Below are 15,783 nucleotides of genomic sequence, written 5' to 3' on the forward strand. Positions count from 1 at the left end.
TCCAGAGTAAATGGCTTCACATGTCAAAAGTGTTATGTAGGGGATGCGCATACAAACCGTCTTTTCAGCAGTAGAACTTCAAAGAGTAAGTACTTCAGATGCAGACAGCTAGGATTCTACAGCTCTGGCCAAAGGTTTTGCATCACCTACAATATTAGGATTGAGATATAATTTAAAAAAAAAACTATATGAGCATAATTTAGGTCTTTTATTTAAGATTGTGTAATCAAAGAAACTACAGAACGATATCGCAAAAGTCTACTGGAACCCATAACAGTAGTACAGTATTTCATGTTAGATTTCGAAATGTCCCATTTTTTAATTTGTCTGTTTTTTCCTTAAGTATATGGAAAACTACAAAGCAGTACGTAATTCAGTATGTTAAGGTAACATTATTCAGCAGGTTTCATACGACTTTATGAAGCAAAATGAGTTCCTTCTATAGGGTGATGCACCACGTTTGGCCATAGCTGTACAGATACACACAATGCCAGGGGGATTGTGAAACAAAATGATGAGAACTCACCAACCAGAATGATTATAAACATAATTAAAAGGGAAAGTGACTCCTCTTTAAGTGTTTGGTCATGGGTTGTCAGGGAAAGTTCGCTCAGGCAAACATACCATGAGCCATATATAGAGTCACATATAGAGCCATATATAGCGCCATATATAGCTTGGAAAGAAAATATAACCCAGCAAGGGGGGCAGCAAAACAATATATTTACCATGCCTACTGCTGATCACATGGAATGTATCTGTAATCCATGGGATGCACACAGACTTAAGGACAGTGTTGGTAGCTATTTTCCACCATTCAATCAATCGGCCAATAATACAAACAGAATGTATCTTTTCAAGTACCTGCTAACTGCATTGAACAGACATCTGACACTTGAACCTCCAGAAACTGGTGTTGTGTTGCACAGCAAAACACCACATCTGGAGAAAATAGCTTTACTGTACTGGGATATGCTCTTAGAGTGGCTGAAAATACAAAAGACAGATGAAAAGAATGATAAGAATGCTATTCAGAGAACAAAGGGAACCTGCTTTAAGAATCGGCTGGCCAAAAAAAACAAAACAAGAATTCTGAATAAAACCAGCTTAGTGTTTACATTCCTACACAAATTTCAAAATCTTGATAGTATTATATTTTTGAACATACGCTCGATATTAAATAAAAAGTCCAGCTGTGGTTCATTATATGTACTATGTACAGTAGAACAGATACATGTAACTGTGTGCACGCTGTTTAGATTACTGGTCAGGGTCCCTGCGAAAGCTGGGATTCCAATGAAAGGATCATTTGGCACAGGGACCCTCTCCAGGCCACACAGTCTTGTTTAATGGTTTATATCAGGACATTTCTGTGAAAAGAAGAGTAACAAATGAGAAAAAACTGACTAACTAAACGCATGTTGTTTCTCACAGGTCATTTACAAAAGCAACAATCAGGGTGAGGGGTGCCATTAGTTATGTCCAATTTGCTGTATTTTATATTTATTTTGAGATCCCTTCTCTTATTTTTTTTACCAGGTTGGATTTATGCAACGCTGACCCCAGTGGACTGCCTGGCTTTTTCTGGGCATTTTCTTCATAACCTGAGTGTTGAAATGCAGATGAGGTACACAATTTACATTCCTGTATTCACCCAACATTCAGGGGCCGCGAGGCTTGGAATAACACAGAATTCATTCATGAAACTGGAGTAATGAAACAGCAATCTTTTGAAAGGAAAGAATCGCAATATGTTATTTAATGTTATACATGCATATATATATACACAACATGTATATTAAGGGTTTTAATCTTGACATCGTCTGTTGCTTGATTAATAATACGATCAGTTGATGACACGTGTATGAAATTGTGTTGAAAGTAATTCAAAGTATTAACGTAATGCTGTGTACTGCAGGTATTGCATAATGCCAGCGAATGTTTAATACACATCTGTTTACCTGCATGTCATTTGACAGTTTGAAAATATTTGCTTACAAGTAAGTGGAAGTTAGCCATGGTCTTTAAAAAGTACCCTCTGCCATTTTATAAGATTATTTTCTTTTTTTGCGGGCCATTTTTTTGATAGGGCACTCAGGTAGACAAGATTAATTGATCAATTATTGTTTACTTGATCAAAGCCTGCAGGTGTGATTAATCAATGAATCATTAATCGATTAACCCCTCCTAATATATATATATATATTTATATATATATATATATATATATATATATATATATATATATATATATATATATATATATATAGTACACTTGTGTAAGATAATCTGATGCAGTGTACAGTATTCAGATTTGCATTATATAAAAGTGACAGACAGCTCAGCTGGGGATGTTGCATTCATTAAGCACAGCGCGCTTCATAATTAGGTCTGTGTATCCATTTAAACTAGGAACACAGAAAGCACTCTGGGTGTTCCTGTTGTGGTTAGAAAGAAGGGTGCCTCAATGCAGAGGGAAATTGCGGTGTATTTTAAGACCCACTGCGGTAATTGTGGATCAATCCTTTGTATTTATATAATGCTTGTAAACGTTTTTACCTTGCATGCACGCTAAGTAATTGGGAACCATTTTTGCAGTGCAATTTGTACCCTTCAATTCAGACTTACAAATGTCTCCCTTATGTGCTTGTTATTTTAAGGACCACTTTAACGATGTTAGCGCTACATTATTCAAAAATCCATCGACACACTGCTGCCCCTAACAACCTGTGTCTGTCATTTGAACTAGTTTGTTTAAATGAGCTCCCCCCCGCATCTATCAAGGCAAAATAAATCACAGTTCATGTAAATATTGTACTTCTAAACTGGGCACAACTGTTGCATGGTTTATCTGGATGAATGTGTTTCCTGCATCTGCTGAAACACTGATTGCACAGATTTGCATTGTGTGTTGTTTCAATTGGGGATGTCTGCAGCTCATTATTGGAAAGCACAATTTGTTTTGTATCACAGAGCATATGAAGTGGAAAAACGAGTGAAAATTGGCAGCCTTACCCAGTTTCCCAACTTTGAAACTGCGTGCTGGTACGTGGGCAGGCATCTGCTGGAGAGGTTCAAAGGTAAAATAAGAACATCCTGCGCTAATCTTTTACATTAGCAATATGAATCACCATTGAAAGTTCTTCATTACTGTAATTGTACATTTTTAATTTGTTTCCCCCATCCTCTTGTCAAGACATTTTTTTTTTTTAAATGGAAAGAATTGTAAGATTTTCCTGCCTTGAACTTGACTGTAGCTTCCTGAAGGGGATTCACCTCGTGCATGCAGATCTTCACATGTTATTTTAACCCTTGTTAGCGAAACCTCACTAAATACACTGCTGATTAGCTTCGGAGGAATTTTCTTATGCTGAAATCAGTTACTCTGGCATCTTGCTATTGTAAAGCTTCAAATGCTTTTGCCATTTAGCACAATTGCCTTTGGCTGTTTTTATAACTAATTAATTCATTAATTAAACTATTTTTTTTTGTTGTATCTGGAAACAAGAATCAAATGTCGTATCGTGTAGAGAAATCTGATTATATGTTCGTGTCCTGGCTTTACGAAATCTCCTGTCTTCGCTTGGGATTAAACACGGAGCGTTGCATTAGCTCTGGCGCTTCAGCGGGTTAGGAAGGCAAAACTGGCAAGGGACTGTTTCTCCTCATTGCGGCCAGGCGCCCGTGGAGCTCAGGCGGGCACCTGCAGGGCTTGCCTTTGTCCTCTAGAGGCTGGTAGTTCGCCGACATCTGCTTTCGAGCTCCTGAATATAAAAAGGTGATCTGCTTGGTCATGGGATCAGAGGACGCCCACTGACCTTCAGGTCTGAACTGTGTGGGGAGCAGTGAAGGAGCGTGATTAGACGTTCTAAATTGGGGAGAAAGTCAGGTGTAAAAACAAGTAAGACATGCTAAAGTACGGTGCCCCAGGAGTGATCAGCAATCCTACAGTACCCTTTAAAAGCTGCTGACGTACATAGAGTTAAATTCAGCAGCAAACCCTGTTCTGCAAGGACAGCATGCCATGTAAATACCCACCAGGTGAATTCTATCCAGAGTAAAGGTTAATAGCTCTTGAGTGTTGATTACACACGCCTGTCTCTACTGGGTCTTGCCTATAAAGTGATCTTTTAGCAGCTCTCCCTGTAGATTCAGCCCCCCTCTCAACCTCTGCCTGTTTCCAGCTGCGAGGACAGCCATGCACAAGGCTGTGGTTTTCCGTTGACCTTTGCCAGCCAATTTCACTTGATGCTCAGCAGGACTGGCCTTCACAATATGTGAAAGTGAGGCTACACTCCCCCTGGCCGGGCTGAGTGTGAGTCCAGTCTTCTAAATCAAAAGCTATGGTGCTTTGTGACACTTTAGGAAATACCTGTAGTTTCTGTCTTGTGTGTTCATTGTAAGTATATGTGATGTATTCACTGTTTTAAGGCATGTGTCTTGAGAAGGTTTGGGGTTCCAGTTGCATGTGTTTCGTTTGTAGACCACTAGATGTCACTGCACGTCCTAGTTTGCATTTGTGGTAAGAATATTGGAAATGCTGCTTAAAACTAAGACCATGTTCTGTGGGAAAGACTATGGTGATGGATCTGCAATCGAAACACTAGCAGTTTTCTTAGAAATGTGTTAAAAACAAAGCACATTACACTGACTGGTCATCCCTTTATCATTTTTTTCTTACTTTAAATGGGCTGCAGTACCTTTTTATACAATTATTATTATTATGTTTATTTATTTCTTAGCAGACGCCCTTATCCAGGGCGACTTACAATTGTTACAAGATATCACATTATTTTTACATACAATAACCCATTTATACAGTTGGGTTTTTACTGGAGCAATCTAGGTAAAGTACCTTGCTCAAGGGTACAACAGCAGTGTCCCCCACTGGGGATTGAACCCACAACCCTCTGGTCAAGAGTCCAGAGCCCTAACCACTACATCCTAACCACGAATGTTTAATACACATCTGTTTACCTGCATGTCATTTAACCTTGATCGGTCTTTGATACTGTAATGTGTTTCCTCGTTACCCAGTTATCTGAAACTCTTCTAAAGATTACAAACCTCACAATGGCAAGATGTAACTGACACCTAGAAGCTGAACTCCAGTCTTCTTGCTGGTTCCCCAGAGGGTACCTCAATTCTACTGTTCCAGACATTTTGAGCCCTAAGGAGTTTGACCCAAGCTGCAGTAACACTGCTGTTTAATTCCTCAGGCTTGCACAAAGCTGGGAAGCAGCCGCTGCCTCACTTGGTACAAGGAGCCAAAATCCTTAATGGGGCTTTCAGGTCGTGGACTAAGAAACAGGTAAAAAAAATATTGCCAATTGCTGTTTGTAATGCCAATCATGTGTTATGCTTGCTATAATAAAATGTTTATTAAATCAGTGATTTTTCTTAAGTTGTTTGTATTTAGTTATGTACACGGTATCTTCACCTTTGCAACCGAACACTGCTGAATACCGAGGTCTCAAAATTAGGAAAATTAATCTCTGCAGCCCCCTAACTGCTCAGTATAACCCCCTATGCAGAAGCACAGTATTTACATTTTCTCTTTTTCTTCTCTAAAATCTGTGTGGTCCTCTGCACTGCCCTCTGCTGGACAGATAGGATGTGTTTTGTGTGATTTATTTCTGCAGACCTGCAGTGTGTAATTTATATTCCTCTGTGAATGGCTGGTGCAATAACCTACTAGCGCGCCTCTGGGAAATCTCACCAGAAATCTTTTCTTTTACTCAAGGCTCTTCTTGAACACGAAGATGAGCTTCCAGAAAACATGAAGCCATCACAGCTTATCAAAGACCTTGCCAAAGAAATCAGAATTACAGAGGTCAGTTTGTTGTCCTTGCGTTACTGTTTGTGGCTACTAATCTTGCATTCAAAAACGAGCAGCGGAAATGTCCAAAATGTTGATTTTTGTATGCCGTTCATTACTAAGTGTTTGTAATCCGACGCACTGCATCCCTGTCTCCACTGGTAAGTGGTGTGTGCTGCTCCTTTGGGCTCCCTCTCATTGGATTGGGAAGAGCACAGGCCACAGTGTGGGTCAGTGCCGAGGTGACTCTAACAGCAGCAGGGCTTTCACTTTGTGTATCATGCTAGGAAAGTGGAGGGTCCCTTTAAAAGAAAGCACCTTGCTGTGTGCTTCACTTGGCCCCCCATGGTGATTTGCTGGACCACACAACGTGGATCAAAAAAGCACCAAGATCTGAGAACTAGCAGGCACAGCCCAGTGAGTTTCCCACTCTTTTGACTGCATGCATTGGGTGTGCCCTGTCAGATAAATGCTGGAATATTTAACCTATATGTAAAAATATATACTGTGGCAGAGTAGGGGGAGGAAAGATATAGTCTAGGGGTTTGATGCAGGACTACATTCCCCAGAATGCCACAGGCGTGAGCCAGGATGAGTTACATCTGCCTGTGGTTAAGCAGGCAAGTGTATAAGCAGGCCAAAATAGTTGGTCTGGGTCTGTGTGAAGGCCAAACACCGGTGTGGAGACCTGTGTGGTCGAATGAAAAAGGTACTGTGTGTGTTTTGGTACTGGTAAACGGCTGAGCCGGCCAGTTTATTAGGTTAGATCTTGAAAAGTGCTGTAAATTGCTCTAAACAACCCACCTGCAGTTTATCCCAGCGGGGAGTCTTTCTGCCATCAACAGTGAGATAAAGAGAGAAAGCCAACACATGTATCTGTCAGCTAGATCTATCATTGTATTCAGATTGAGATGATCAAGAGGTTAAAGCAATGGATGATAGAAAATACTATGAATATCAATGTCAAAGGTAGCCAATATACAATGGTAATTGAAAGCAGTACCAGGTGTGCAATAAATGGATGCTTCAAGATAAAGCGTGCGATATTTTGTGTATATAGCAATCCATTAATAACCAATGCAACACCCCTTGGACCTTTAATATTATTATTATTATTATTATTATTATTATTATTATTATTATTATTATTATTATTATTATTAGAAGAGTTGTACATAATCTTGCCTGCTGCTGATTCTTTCAGAATGCATGTAAAGCCATGAAGGTGGAGCTGAGTGCCAGCGTACCCATGGAGGAGCCTTCTGCAGTGGAGCTGGAGGAACCAGAGGAGTCAGAGGGGCCTGGTCAGCCTGTGTCCCCCATGTCCTCCATGTCCCCTGTATCCCCCGTGCACATCCCCTCGCCACCCCAAGAGAAACCCTCCCGCAAGAAGGCTCCCAAAACTCCCAAGACGCCTAAAAACCCCAAGACCCCCAAAACGCCCAAGACCCCCAAAACGCCCAAGATGCCCAAGACCCCCAAGACGCCCAAGACCCCCAAGGCTGTGAAAAATACAAAAAACCCCAAAACGAAAGAGGGGGGCAAGAAAAAAGGGAAGAAAACAAAAGAAAGCTCCTCTTCCCCCACCACGCCGACCCTGGACGTCCTGGAAGCGCACACAAAAGAGGCTCTGACAAAAACAGAAACGTCAAAGAAAGGGAAGGTGTGTGTGTGTGTGTGGACTGCCTGCTGTCAGCTGGCAATATATATAAAATACACACTGATCCTTGTATATATAGAACATGCACTGATCCTTGTATAATAGAACATGCACTGATCCTTGTATAATAGAACATGCACTGATCCTTGTATAATAGAACATGCACTGATCCTTGTATAATAGAACATGCACTGATCCTTGTATATATAGAACATGCACTGATCCTTGTATAATAGAACATGCACTGATCCTTGTATATATAGAACATGCACTGATCCTTGTATATATAGAACATGCACTGATCCTTGTAGGACATGCACTGATCCTTGTATAATAGAACATGCACTGATCCTTGTATATATAGAACATGCACTGATCCTTGTATAATAGAACATGCACTGATCCTTGTAAAATAGAACATGCACTGATCCTTGTATAATAGAACATACACTGATCCTTGTATAATAGAACATACACTGATCCTTGTAGAACATGCACTGATCCTTGTTCTTGTAATTCATTCCTGTACACTCCTTATTTACTGTAAGCAACATGTTCACTTCTTGCGGGGACTTTATTTTTTTTTTCATATACAGGCTGCAAAGAATGTGTTGAGCATGCCAGAGAAAGAGGCCATCAGCAAGCAGAACGAGCTGGAGAAGTTTGAGATCAGAGAGCAGAACAAGAGCAAAACAGAAGCTAAATGGAAATACAAGGTAGAACTAATGCTGGAGTATTGCAGGGGTCAGTTGTTGATGTGGTTCTGTATAAAATACAAAACAGCACCGACCCAAGTCACCGTTATTCAGATTCAAAAAGCATTTATGCAACCTGACTGTAATTTGTGTATTCAAACTGGAAAACCAATTTCTAAAATGAATCCAAATTGTGCTTGTTACATATTCCTTCCCGGCCCTCTCCTGTTACGATGGCTGCAGTGGCACCATTCATTATAGAGAGGGCTGTTATCTTCTAAGAACCGTATAAGGACCTTGTATGAGAGTATAGGTGTTTACTAGCACAACAACTCTTCGGACTAATTAAGTATTGACACCATTCATAATTGTTAATGACAGGAACATACCCATGGGTAGTGCCACAGTGAGCAGGCAGATCTGGAGGTGAGTGTGTATTCACTGTCCCCACATTGGAGTGAAATCTGAATTGCTTTTTGTCTTTGTTTCTGTTCTTTTCTTTGTAACAGAACAGTAAACCGGATTCATTGCTAAAAATGGAGGAAGAACAGAAATTGGAAAAGACACCATTATCAGGAAACAAAGACAACAAATTTGCATTTTCTTTTTCAAATAAAAAATTACTAAGGTATGTCCACGCTAGGAGTTTCCTAGAATTGTAATTCAAAAAAAAAAAAAAATACTTATATACATTTGGAAGAGACATTGTGCCACTATGCTAGTTTTTGGACTTTAGATTCCAAGTTTTAATCTCATGTGCAGCCCTGTTTAGAATGAATTTAGTATTTTCTAGGACCCCAGGAATAACCAGAGGGAAATGTATAACAGGAAGAGAAGTTACTACACATTTCAAAATGACAGTACACAAATGTAAAGATGCTGTTAACTTTTTGTGGTGGTACATCGATATGAATATTTATGCATGTCCTGATACAGGTATATTTCCATGTGAAGGAGACAGACCCTACATCTTTCCTGGTTATACTATATGAAATAAATCCATTTTAAAATACTGCTAAATAAATCAGTGAAAACGTTTAGTCACTTTTTTTTTGTTTGTTATGCAGTTCTAAAGGGCTAAAGCCACAGATGAATTCAAGTGTATTTGGATCATTACAAAACCTGAAGGAAGATAAAGTGAAGCCAGTCAGGGATGAGTATGAATACGTGTCAGATGAAGGAGAACTGAAAATTGACGAGTTTCCAATAAGAAGAAAAAATAACACAGCAAAAAGAGATATTTCTTGTGAGTGTGCCAGTTATTCATTTATTTGATTCATAACCGGATTTCATATTCAGATGGAATGCACAGTTATACCTGTAAGGTGGTATTACTAGATAATGGTCGATGGTTGATGGTTTAAGTTCAACCTTTTAAAAAATAAAAATGTGCAGATGAGTACCATTCCAAATGATTATATTGTAAGACACACAAATACTAAAAGTAACTGTTTGACAGGTGATTTGTTTGTCAAACAGTTATCATCCAGAACTATAAAAACACTCAATAATGCTGAATTAAAAATACAAATGAATCATTTCAATGACAAATGTTTCGACCTAGACGTCTTTTTTCAGTGTCTTTGCAGTTTTACAGAGCAATGACCCCCGTGGACATTTTCTTGTAATGTTGGTATTAAAGGTTAATTGTTTGTTTGTTTTAGTTTTATCGAATATAAAAGAGCCGATTCAGCAGGCAAAAAAACCAAAGCTTCAACGTACACCCGCCAAGGTATGTAGAAGCTTATCTGCACTGTTTTATGAAGTAAGTGATTTAAAAGCAGTCTATTAATATAGACTATAGTGACCTGAAGAACTTTGCTTAATTACATTTTGAATGTTTTCCTAAATTATTGAGGTTGGATTTAATTGCTTTATACGTTTTTCATAAGTTAAAAAAACCTGAGAAAAGCATCGTCAAATTAAATGCTTAATTTTTGTAATGTTCACGTATGTTATAAAGACCATCGAGCTACTTTCTCAAAGCTCTTTACTTCAGATCATCAAGAGCCCTTGTTTCTTACTTGCAAGCCCCAGACTATATATTTCAGAGTTTGTTTGTTTACAGTTTGTTAACTTTATTTGATGTGTTCTTCCTGGGGGAAATGTTGCTAATTACAATTTGAGTACATTTGAGAATCTAACCCATTTTAGTTTTACATTTGAATGTAAGTTGTTGGGCTTGATCATGGGAGAAGAATTTTGTTTTTTAAATGATCAAAAGTGAATGCCATTGGGATTAAACAGCATCTCGTTTGTGAGGCTCATTAGTGGAAAACGAACAAGAGAAATTAAAATACAGGAATGCACTGGTTACATAGCATTGCATGGGCGTAAAACAACATACAATGTGATTTCAAGAAAAACCAAGAAGAAAAGCCAAGAAAATTCCACAAACTGATGAGGAGAACAATTTTGGTGCAAGTTTAACTGCAGTTATAAATCGCTTTACGAAAGTTCTCAAAGAGGAAAGCATGTTATCCTTGTAAGAGGTGTGGAGAATGTAAAACAGACATCCTCGCTTTCCTTTTTACACACAATCCAATTAGGGGCCTTATATCCAGTTGGAACTTTAATTGACAGGCGCGTGTACCCCTTCTTAGTAAATGTGATATTTCATACAGTAAATTACCTGTATTCCCTGTCTAAAGTGCTCCCTACAGGAAGTGTGCTGTCTACTGGGTACAATAATAAAGGTATATATAAAAAAACGTTTTGTTGTTTATCAATCAAGAGTTTGCTTATTGTTTCTCACATTTTCTCAATCTTTTCCTGGCTGTAGGCTAATGATTCCTCAGATGAAGGGTCGCTTCACATTGACACAGAAACAAAGACAGAAGTCAAAGGTCGAAATTCAAAGGTCAAGAAGGAAAGTGGTAATGCTGCGGGAATACTGGATCTCTTACAGGCCAGCAAGCAAGTTGGAGAAATTGATTACAATGCAAACAGGTAGGGATATCTGCTACATTGCAAGAATAGAAATAAGACCCCATTGCATATCGGTTTGATCCACTCCGGGTTTCACTATGAGTTAAAGACGACAAATCGGAGTTTGTTACCTGTAGGGTGTGGCAAATCAAGCTTGTATTAAAATCTGGAATGGGTGAAAATGCTGTGCAATAGGAGTGTTATTTCCATTCCTGATTATGTGTATATGTTGTTAATGTGGATTGGCAGCTGTACAGTATGTGTATATAAAGAATAACGTGTTGCAGGAACCAGGGAAAGACTTGAACTGGTTTTGATAAGGAATCTGAACACATGCTGGACCCTTGCTAAGGACAAGAACATTGCAACTACTAAATTCCCAACAATTAAGAAAATTCCTATTTTTTGAAAGGAGAAAAGAATCATTTTAACTTTACAAAATGAAAAACAAAAGCGATTGAGAGTGCTTAAGAGGACTTGAAATATAAAATGTAGTTGTTTGGTTCGTAGTTTTGTAAAACTAACTTGTTCACAAAGTTATTGAAGGACGTAAACGCTTTGTAACTATGGCCCTAAAAGTTTAAATAGTCAGAAAAAGACTGTTGTTAGCTACAATGTTCTTACAAGTTTATACAGTGGATTTTGACTATATATATATATATATATATATATATAGTCCCCATAATCAACAGCAAAATACAATAGCATGTAGGGAAGCCGTAAGTGAAACACAAGTAGCATAATATAGCCACCAATCAACACATAAATGATTAAATGCAGTAAGGAGGCTCCTGTGTAGAAGCTTAGATCCACACAGACTCCTTACATGTACAGCCACGGCTCCACTATTTATTTGTTAAAAGCTACGTTGCTCCAGGCAGTTCCTCTCTTAATTTTGCCTTTCGGTGTTTTGGTCGGCTTTTGATGGTCCATTTCCACTGCGTTGAAGGCTGCAAATGAGAGAAAAACAGAAGAAAATGGGAGCAAAATATGTTAATTTCTCTGTGATTGTTTTAAGCATGTTTTAAACTGACAAATGACGTGGAAACGACCGCATTCAATTACAGCAGCATTAAAAGGCCTATTTTTGCTTTGTTTCAGCTCTCTGTGTAATGATTTAATAGGTAGTTATCTTGATTTTCTTGTGGTCGTTGCTGCAGGAGTCAGGAGTGCTTGCTGTGTTGCAAAATGCAGTAATGGAAAAAATCTGGTCATCAGTACAAAACTTTGTAGCACCAATAAACCTGTGGATTCTGAAAATCCACGAAACATGCATTTATATGCATACAAAAAAGAACAGGACATAGCTTGATGAGCAGAAAAAGATACATACATTGTGCCCCCAGAGCCAAACTGCCATATATATTCTTTTGTAAAGATCATTGGAAAATCAAAAAATATATATATCATTCATGATCTTTACAGTACTGCAAATAAAACAAAAGCAGTGTTGCTTTTTTTAATTCTTTTTTGTTCAACTCATTGAATGGTTTCCTGAAAATCTATGCTTAACTAACACAGACCCCCCCCCCCCTAAGTTAGACTAGTATACCAGTAATGAGTACTAAGGAGCCCATGGATCCATTTCTCTACTTCAGTTCCTGACCCTGCTTACAGTATTTATTGATTTATTTATCGATTTACAGTCCACCACCTGCTTCTCCCAGCACACAGGAAGCCATCCAGGGGATGCTGTCAATGGCCAACCTCCAGTCTTCAGACTCCTGTCTACAAACCTCTTGGTCCAACAACCAATCAAAAAACAACTCCCACACGACGCAGTCATCCAAGAAGACAGGCAACGGCAACAACAAGAGGCCCGCCAAGCGCCCGCTGAAGAAAAGCACGAAGAGCAGCAGTGTGGACAGCGTGGAGATGTTTGAGGACGAACAGGACCACCTGCATGCGTGTTTCAAAGATTCGGATTACGGTAGGTGTTGGAATTCACCCAACAGCACATCCCACCACTATTTATCACCCTGCTCGCTCTGTGTTGGGGTATGAAGGGTTAACTTGCTCAGACGCCAGGGCGTTGCAGTGCTAAAGAAAAAAACAACAACTTGGTAATATAACAAGACAATTGTTTCAATGTCTCAAGACATTGAGCAATACTATACCTCTATTCATTGTATGAATAAAATGACCGAATTTATTAAACCATGTTAATTCTTATAGAATGTTATTTACCTTCTCCTTTCACATGTGGAGAGTAATGTTTAAAAATACATGCCACAATTTCATCTATGCAATGAAAGGTTGGAAAGTAGAAAGTTCATCTTTTAAGTGAGATTGTTTTATGAATGTGCTGTCGTTTACTTTCTTAACGCTAATGCTAACCCAGGTCCTCCATTTTACATTTATACATAATTTGTTCCTTTATTAAGCAAACAGAGGTCCTACAAATAACTATTAGAAAACTGGAAAAATGAATCGATGTAATTCTGATGGTGGTCTGAGAACATATGACCACAATCACGTTTACGAAGTGTGCCGTTACATTCTTGGTTTGTTATTTTATCAACATGGCACAAGGTTTTATTTGAAGAAGAAAAAAAATTCTTAAGGGTTTATTTATGGTTGATAGAAATGAAGTTTTTTTTCAGCATTGATTAAAAAATGTGTGTACTCTTAGGAGACCGGATGATTGAGTTTTTATTTACAGGTTATGCATCCTTTCCAAACTCTTTCACAAGAGGCTTTACTGTCTTTCCAACAGGTCTTTCATAGAAACTCAAAAATCTGCTTCTAATGGGCAGCGTTTCCAAAGAAATGCCACAATCGCCCCTCTGGTTGTTAATATTTCATTACTGCAAAGGCAGATTGTTGTTTTAAATGCTTTTTGATGTAGGGCCCTAATTAGCTAATAACCGAGAGATCATTTCCATTTCGAATTCGCACCAAGACAACATTTTATCAGCTTGCATAAGCATACAAAACCCAGATTTTTTTGTAAACAGGTCATTTTTAATCTTGATAATTTAATTATAGGAAAAAGTTTGTACTTAATTGATTTCGTTCACTAACAAGCCTGGTGGAGGAAGGCAGCAGTGGAGAGCCGTGCAGCTGTTCCACAGATGCTGGGCCCTGTTATGCCGCTGCTTTAAAAACACACATTGTTTTAAAAAGCCACGACGGAAACTGAATACAAAATGAAATGCATATTTGCCTGCAATACTTGGAAGCCTGAGGCAACATCATTTTGAGAAACCAAAATACTTTGTTGCTGCATTTTGGTATATTAAAACTGCATCAAGTTTTAACATCTCTCCCTCTCGCGCTCCCTTTTCTTTTTAGTATATCCATCTCTTGAGTCAGATGAAGACAACCCCATTTTCAAATCCAGGTCAAAGAAAAGGAAAAGTTCAGATGATACACCTTACAGCCCAACAGGTATGATCACTCTGTTAGTAATGAATAACAACCTTTTACTAGTGTCGTCGATATTATCGTTATTTATTATTACTGTATTAAAATAATGTATTGTTTTATTATCATTGTTATTAAAAAGATCATTTGTTTTTTTATTATCATTATTATAAAAAGCAGTAATGTATTATTATTATTATTATTATTATTATTATTATTATTATTATTATTATTAATTAGTAGTAGTAATAATAAATCATTTTTAATTGTAGCCAGAGTAGGTCCATCAGTCCCCCGACAAGACAGACCTGTTCGTGAAGGAGCTCGAGTGGCTTCGATAGAAACCGGTCTAGCGGCTGCAGCAGCCAAACTCTCCCAGCAGGTGAGTCCTTTGAATCACACCCTGCACTGCAGGAGATGTGCAAGTTGCATTCCCACTTCCCAAAACCCCACTCTGGAACGTTATTCTCCAGAGCAGTTCCCATGCTTGTCCTTCCCTCCCTCAGGAAGCGTGTTCGTTCATGCCTCTGGAGTGCAAACAGTGAAGCACGCAGACTGAGGAAAGGCATGCCACCGAAGGGTCAGCGCGCACGATCGCCAGTGCCCCATGGAGGACGTACTCTTAACGCTTTCCTTTTTCTTTTCAGGAACAACAAAAAACCAAGAAGAAGAAGAAAAATACCAAAAAGAAGCTCTCGTCAGACGATGCAAATAAAATCCCTCAGGAAAGCAGTTCACCGGAGCCCAAGCTGGAGTCCCATGGGAGCAGTCTGGCGGATCACGAGTATACGGCTGGGGCAGCCAAGACCCCTGGCGCGCCACAACCCATGGCTCCTGGAGTGTTCCTCACACAGAGGAGGCCGTCCACTTCATCTCAGAACAGCGCATCAGCCAAAGGTACCCCTTTTATTATGATGTCATGGGATTTATAGGCAAATCATCCATATAAAACACCTACACTTTGCTCCCTGCCTCCTAACTGCAGCAGCAGTCACTTGGGTTACCATGCCTGGCTACAGCGTTTTGTATGCTTTTCTGCTTGACCTGGATGTAAGTCGCGGTTACCTTAGTGTTTCATTGTAAACACGGCTCCTTTATCAGTAAGTGACTTTTCTAATGTAATTACAAAACTGTAATTGCTGAGTGAAACGCACAGCAAAGGCAGGTGTTTGACTGATGTGGAAAGACTGAGGTAGTTAGCACTGGGTAAACACCACCTGCAAGCTGTCTTTGAGCGTACAATTTAACTGTCAATGTAACAGGTTGGAGCAAAGCTGTATTAACATTTAGTGCAGAACCATTACTATGGGCTGAAC

At 39.0% G+C, this 15,783-nt stretch overlaps 1 protein-coding gene across 3 annotated transcripts in view; it reads left to right on the forward strand.

Moving 5' to 3' along the window:
* Window positions 1-15,783, forward strand: part of LOC117412249 (lysine-specific demethylase phf2-like) — a 38,628-nt gene that overhangs the window by 19,230 nt on the left and 3,615 nt on the right. For 2 of the 3 annotated variants that reach the window (XM_058988442.1, XM_058988441.1), the window contains exons 8-21: window positions 1,540-1,627; window positions 2,974-3,080; window positions 5,220-5,311; window positions 5,744-5,833; window positions 7,023-7,481; window positions 8,075-8,194; window positions 8,683-8,801; window positions 9,241-9,419; window positions 9,838-9,905; window positions 10,956-11,122; window positions 12,748-13,031; window positions 14,396-14,491; window positions 14,740-14,849; window positions 15,115-15,364. In XM_058988442.1, coding sequence (XP_058844425.1) covers window positions 1,540-1,627; window positions 2,974-3,080; window positions 5,220-5,311; window positions 5,744-5,833; window positions 7,023-7,481; window positions 8,075-8,194; window positions 8,683-8,801; window positions 9,241-9,419; window positions 9,838-9,905; window positions 10,956-11,122; window positions 12,748-13,031; window positions 14,396-14,491; window positions 14,740-14,849; window positions 15,115-15,364 — 2,229 coding nt within the window. The remainder of the gene's footprint in view (window positions 1-1,539; window positions 1,628-2,973; window positions 3,081-5,219; window positions 5,312-5,743; window positions 5,834-7,022; window positions 7,482-8,074; window positions 8,195-8,682; window positions 8,802-9,240; window positions 9,420-9,837; window positions 9,906-10,955; window positions 11,123-12,747; window positions 13,032-14,395; window positions 14,492-14,739; window positions 14,850-15,114; window positions 15,365-15,783) is intronic. The other variant, XM_058988443.1, reaches the window with a different exon arrangement.

This window comes from Acipenser ruthenus, chromosome 16 (genome assembly GCF_902713425.1).
Source record: "Acipenser ruthenus chromosome 16, fAciRut3.2 maternal haplotype, whole genome shotgun sequence".
Classification (NCBI taxonomy): domain Eukaryota; kingdom Metazoa; phylum Chordata; class Actinopteri; order Acipenseriformes; family Acipenseridae; genus Acipenser; species Acipenser ruthenus.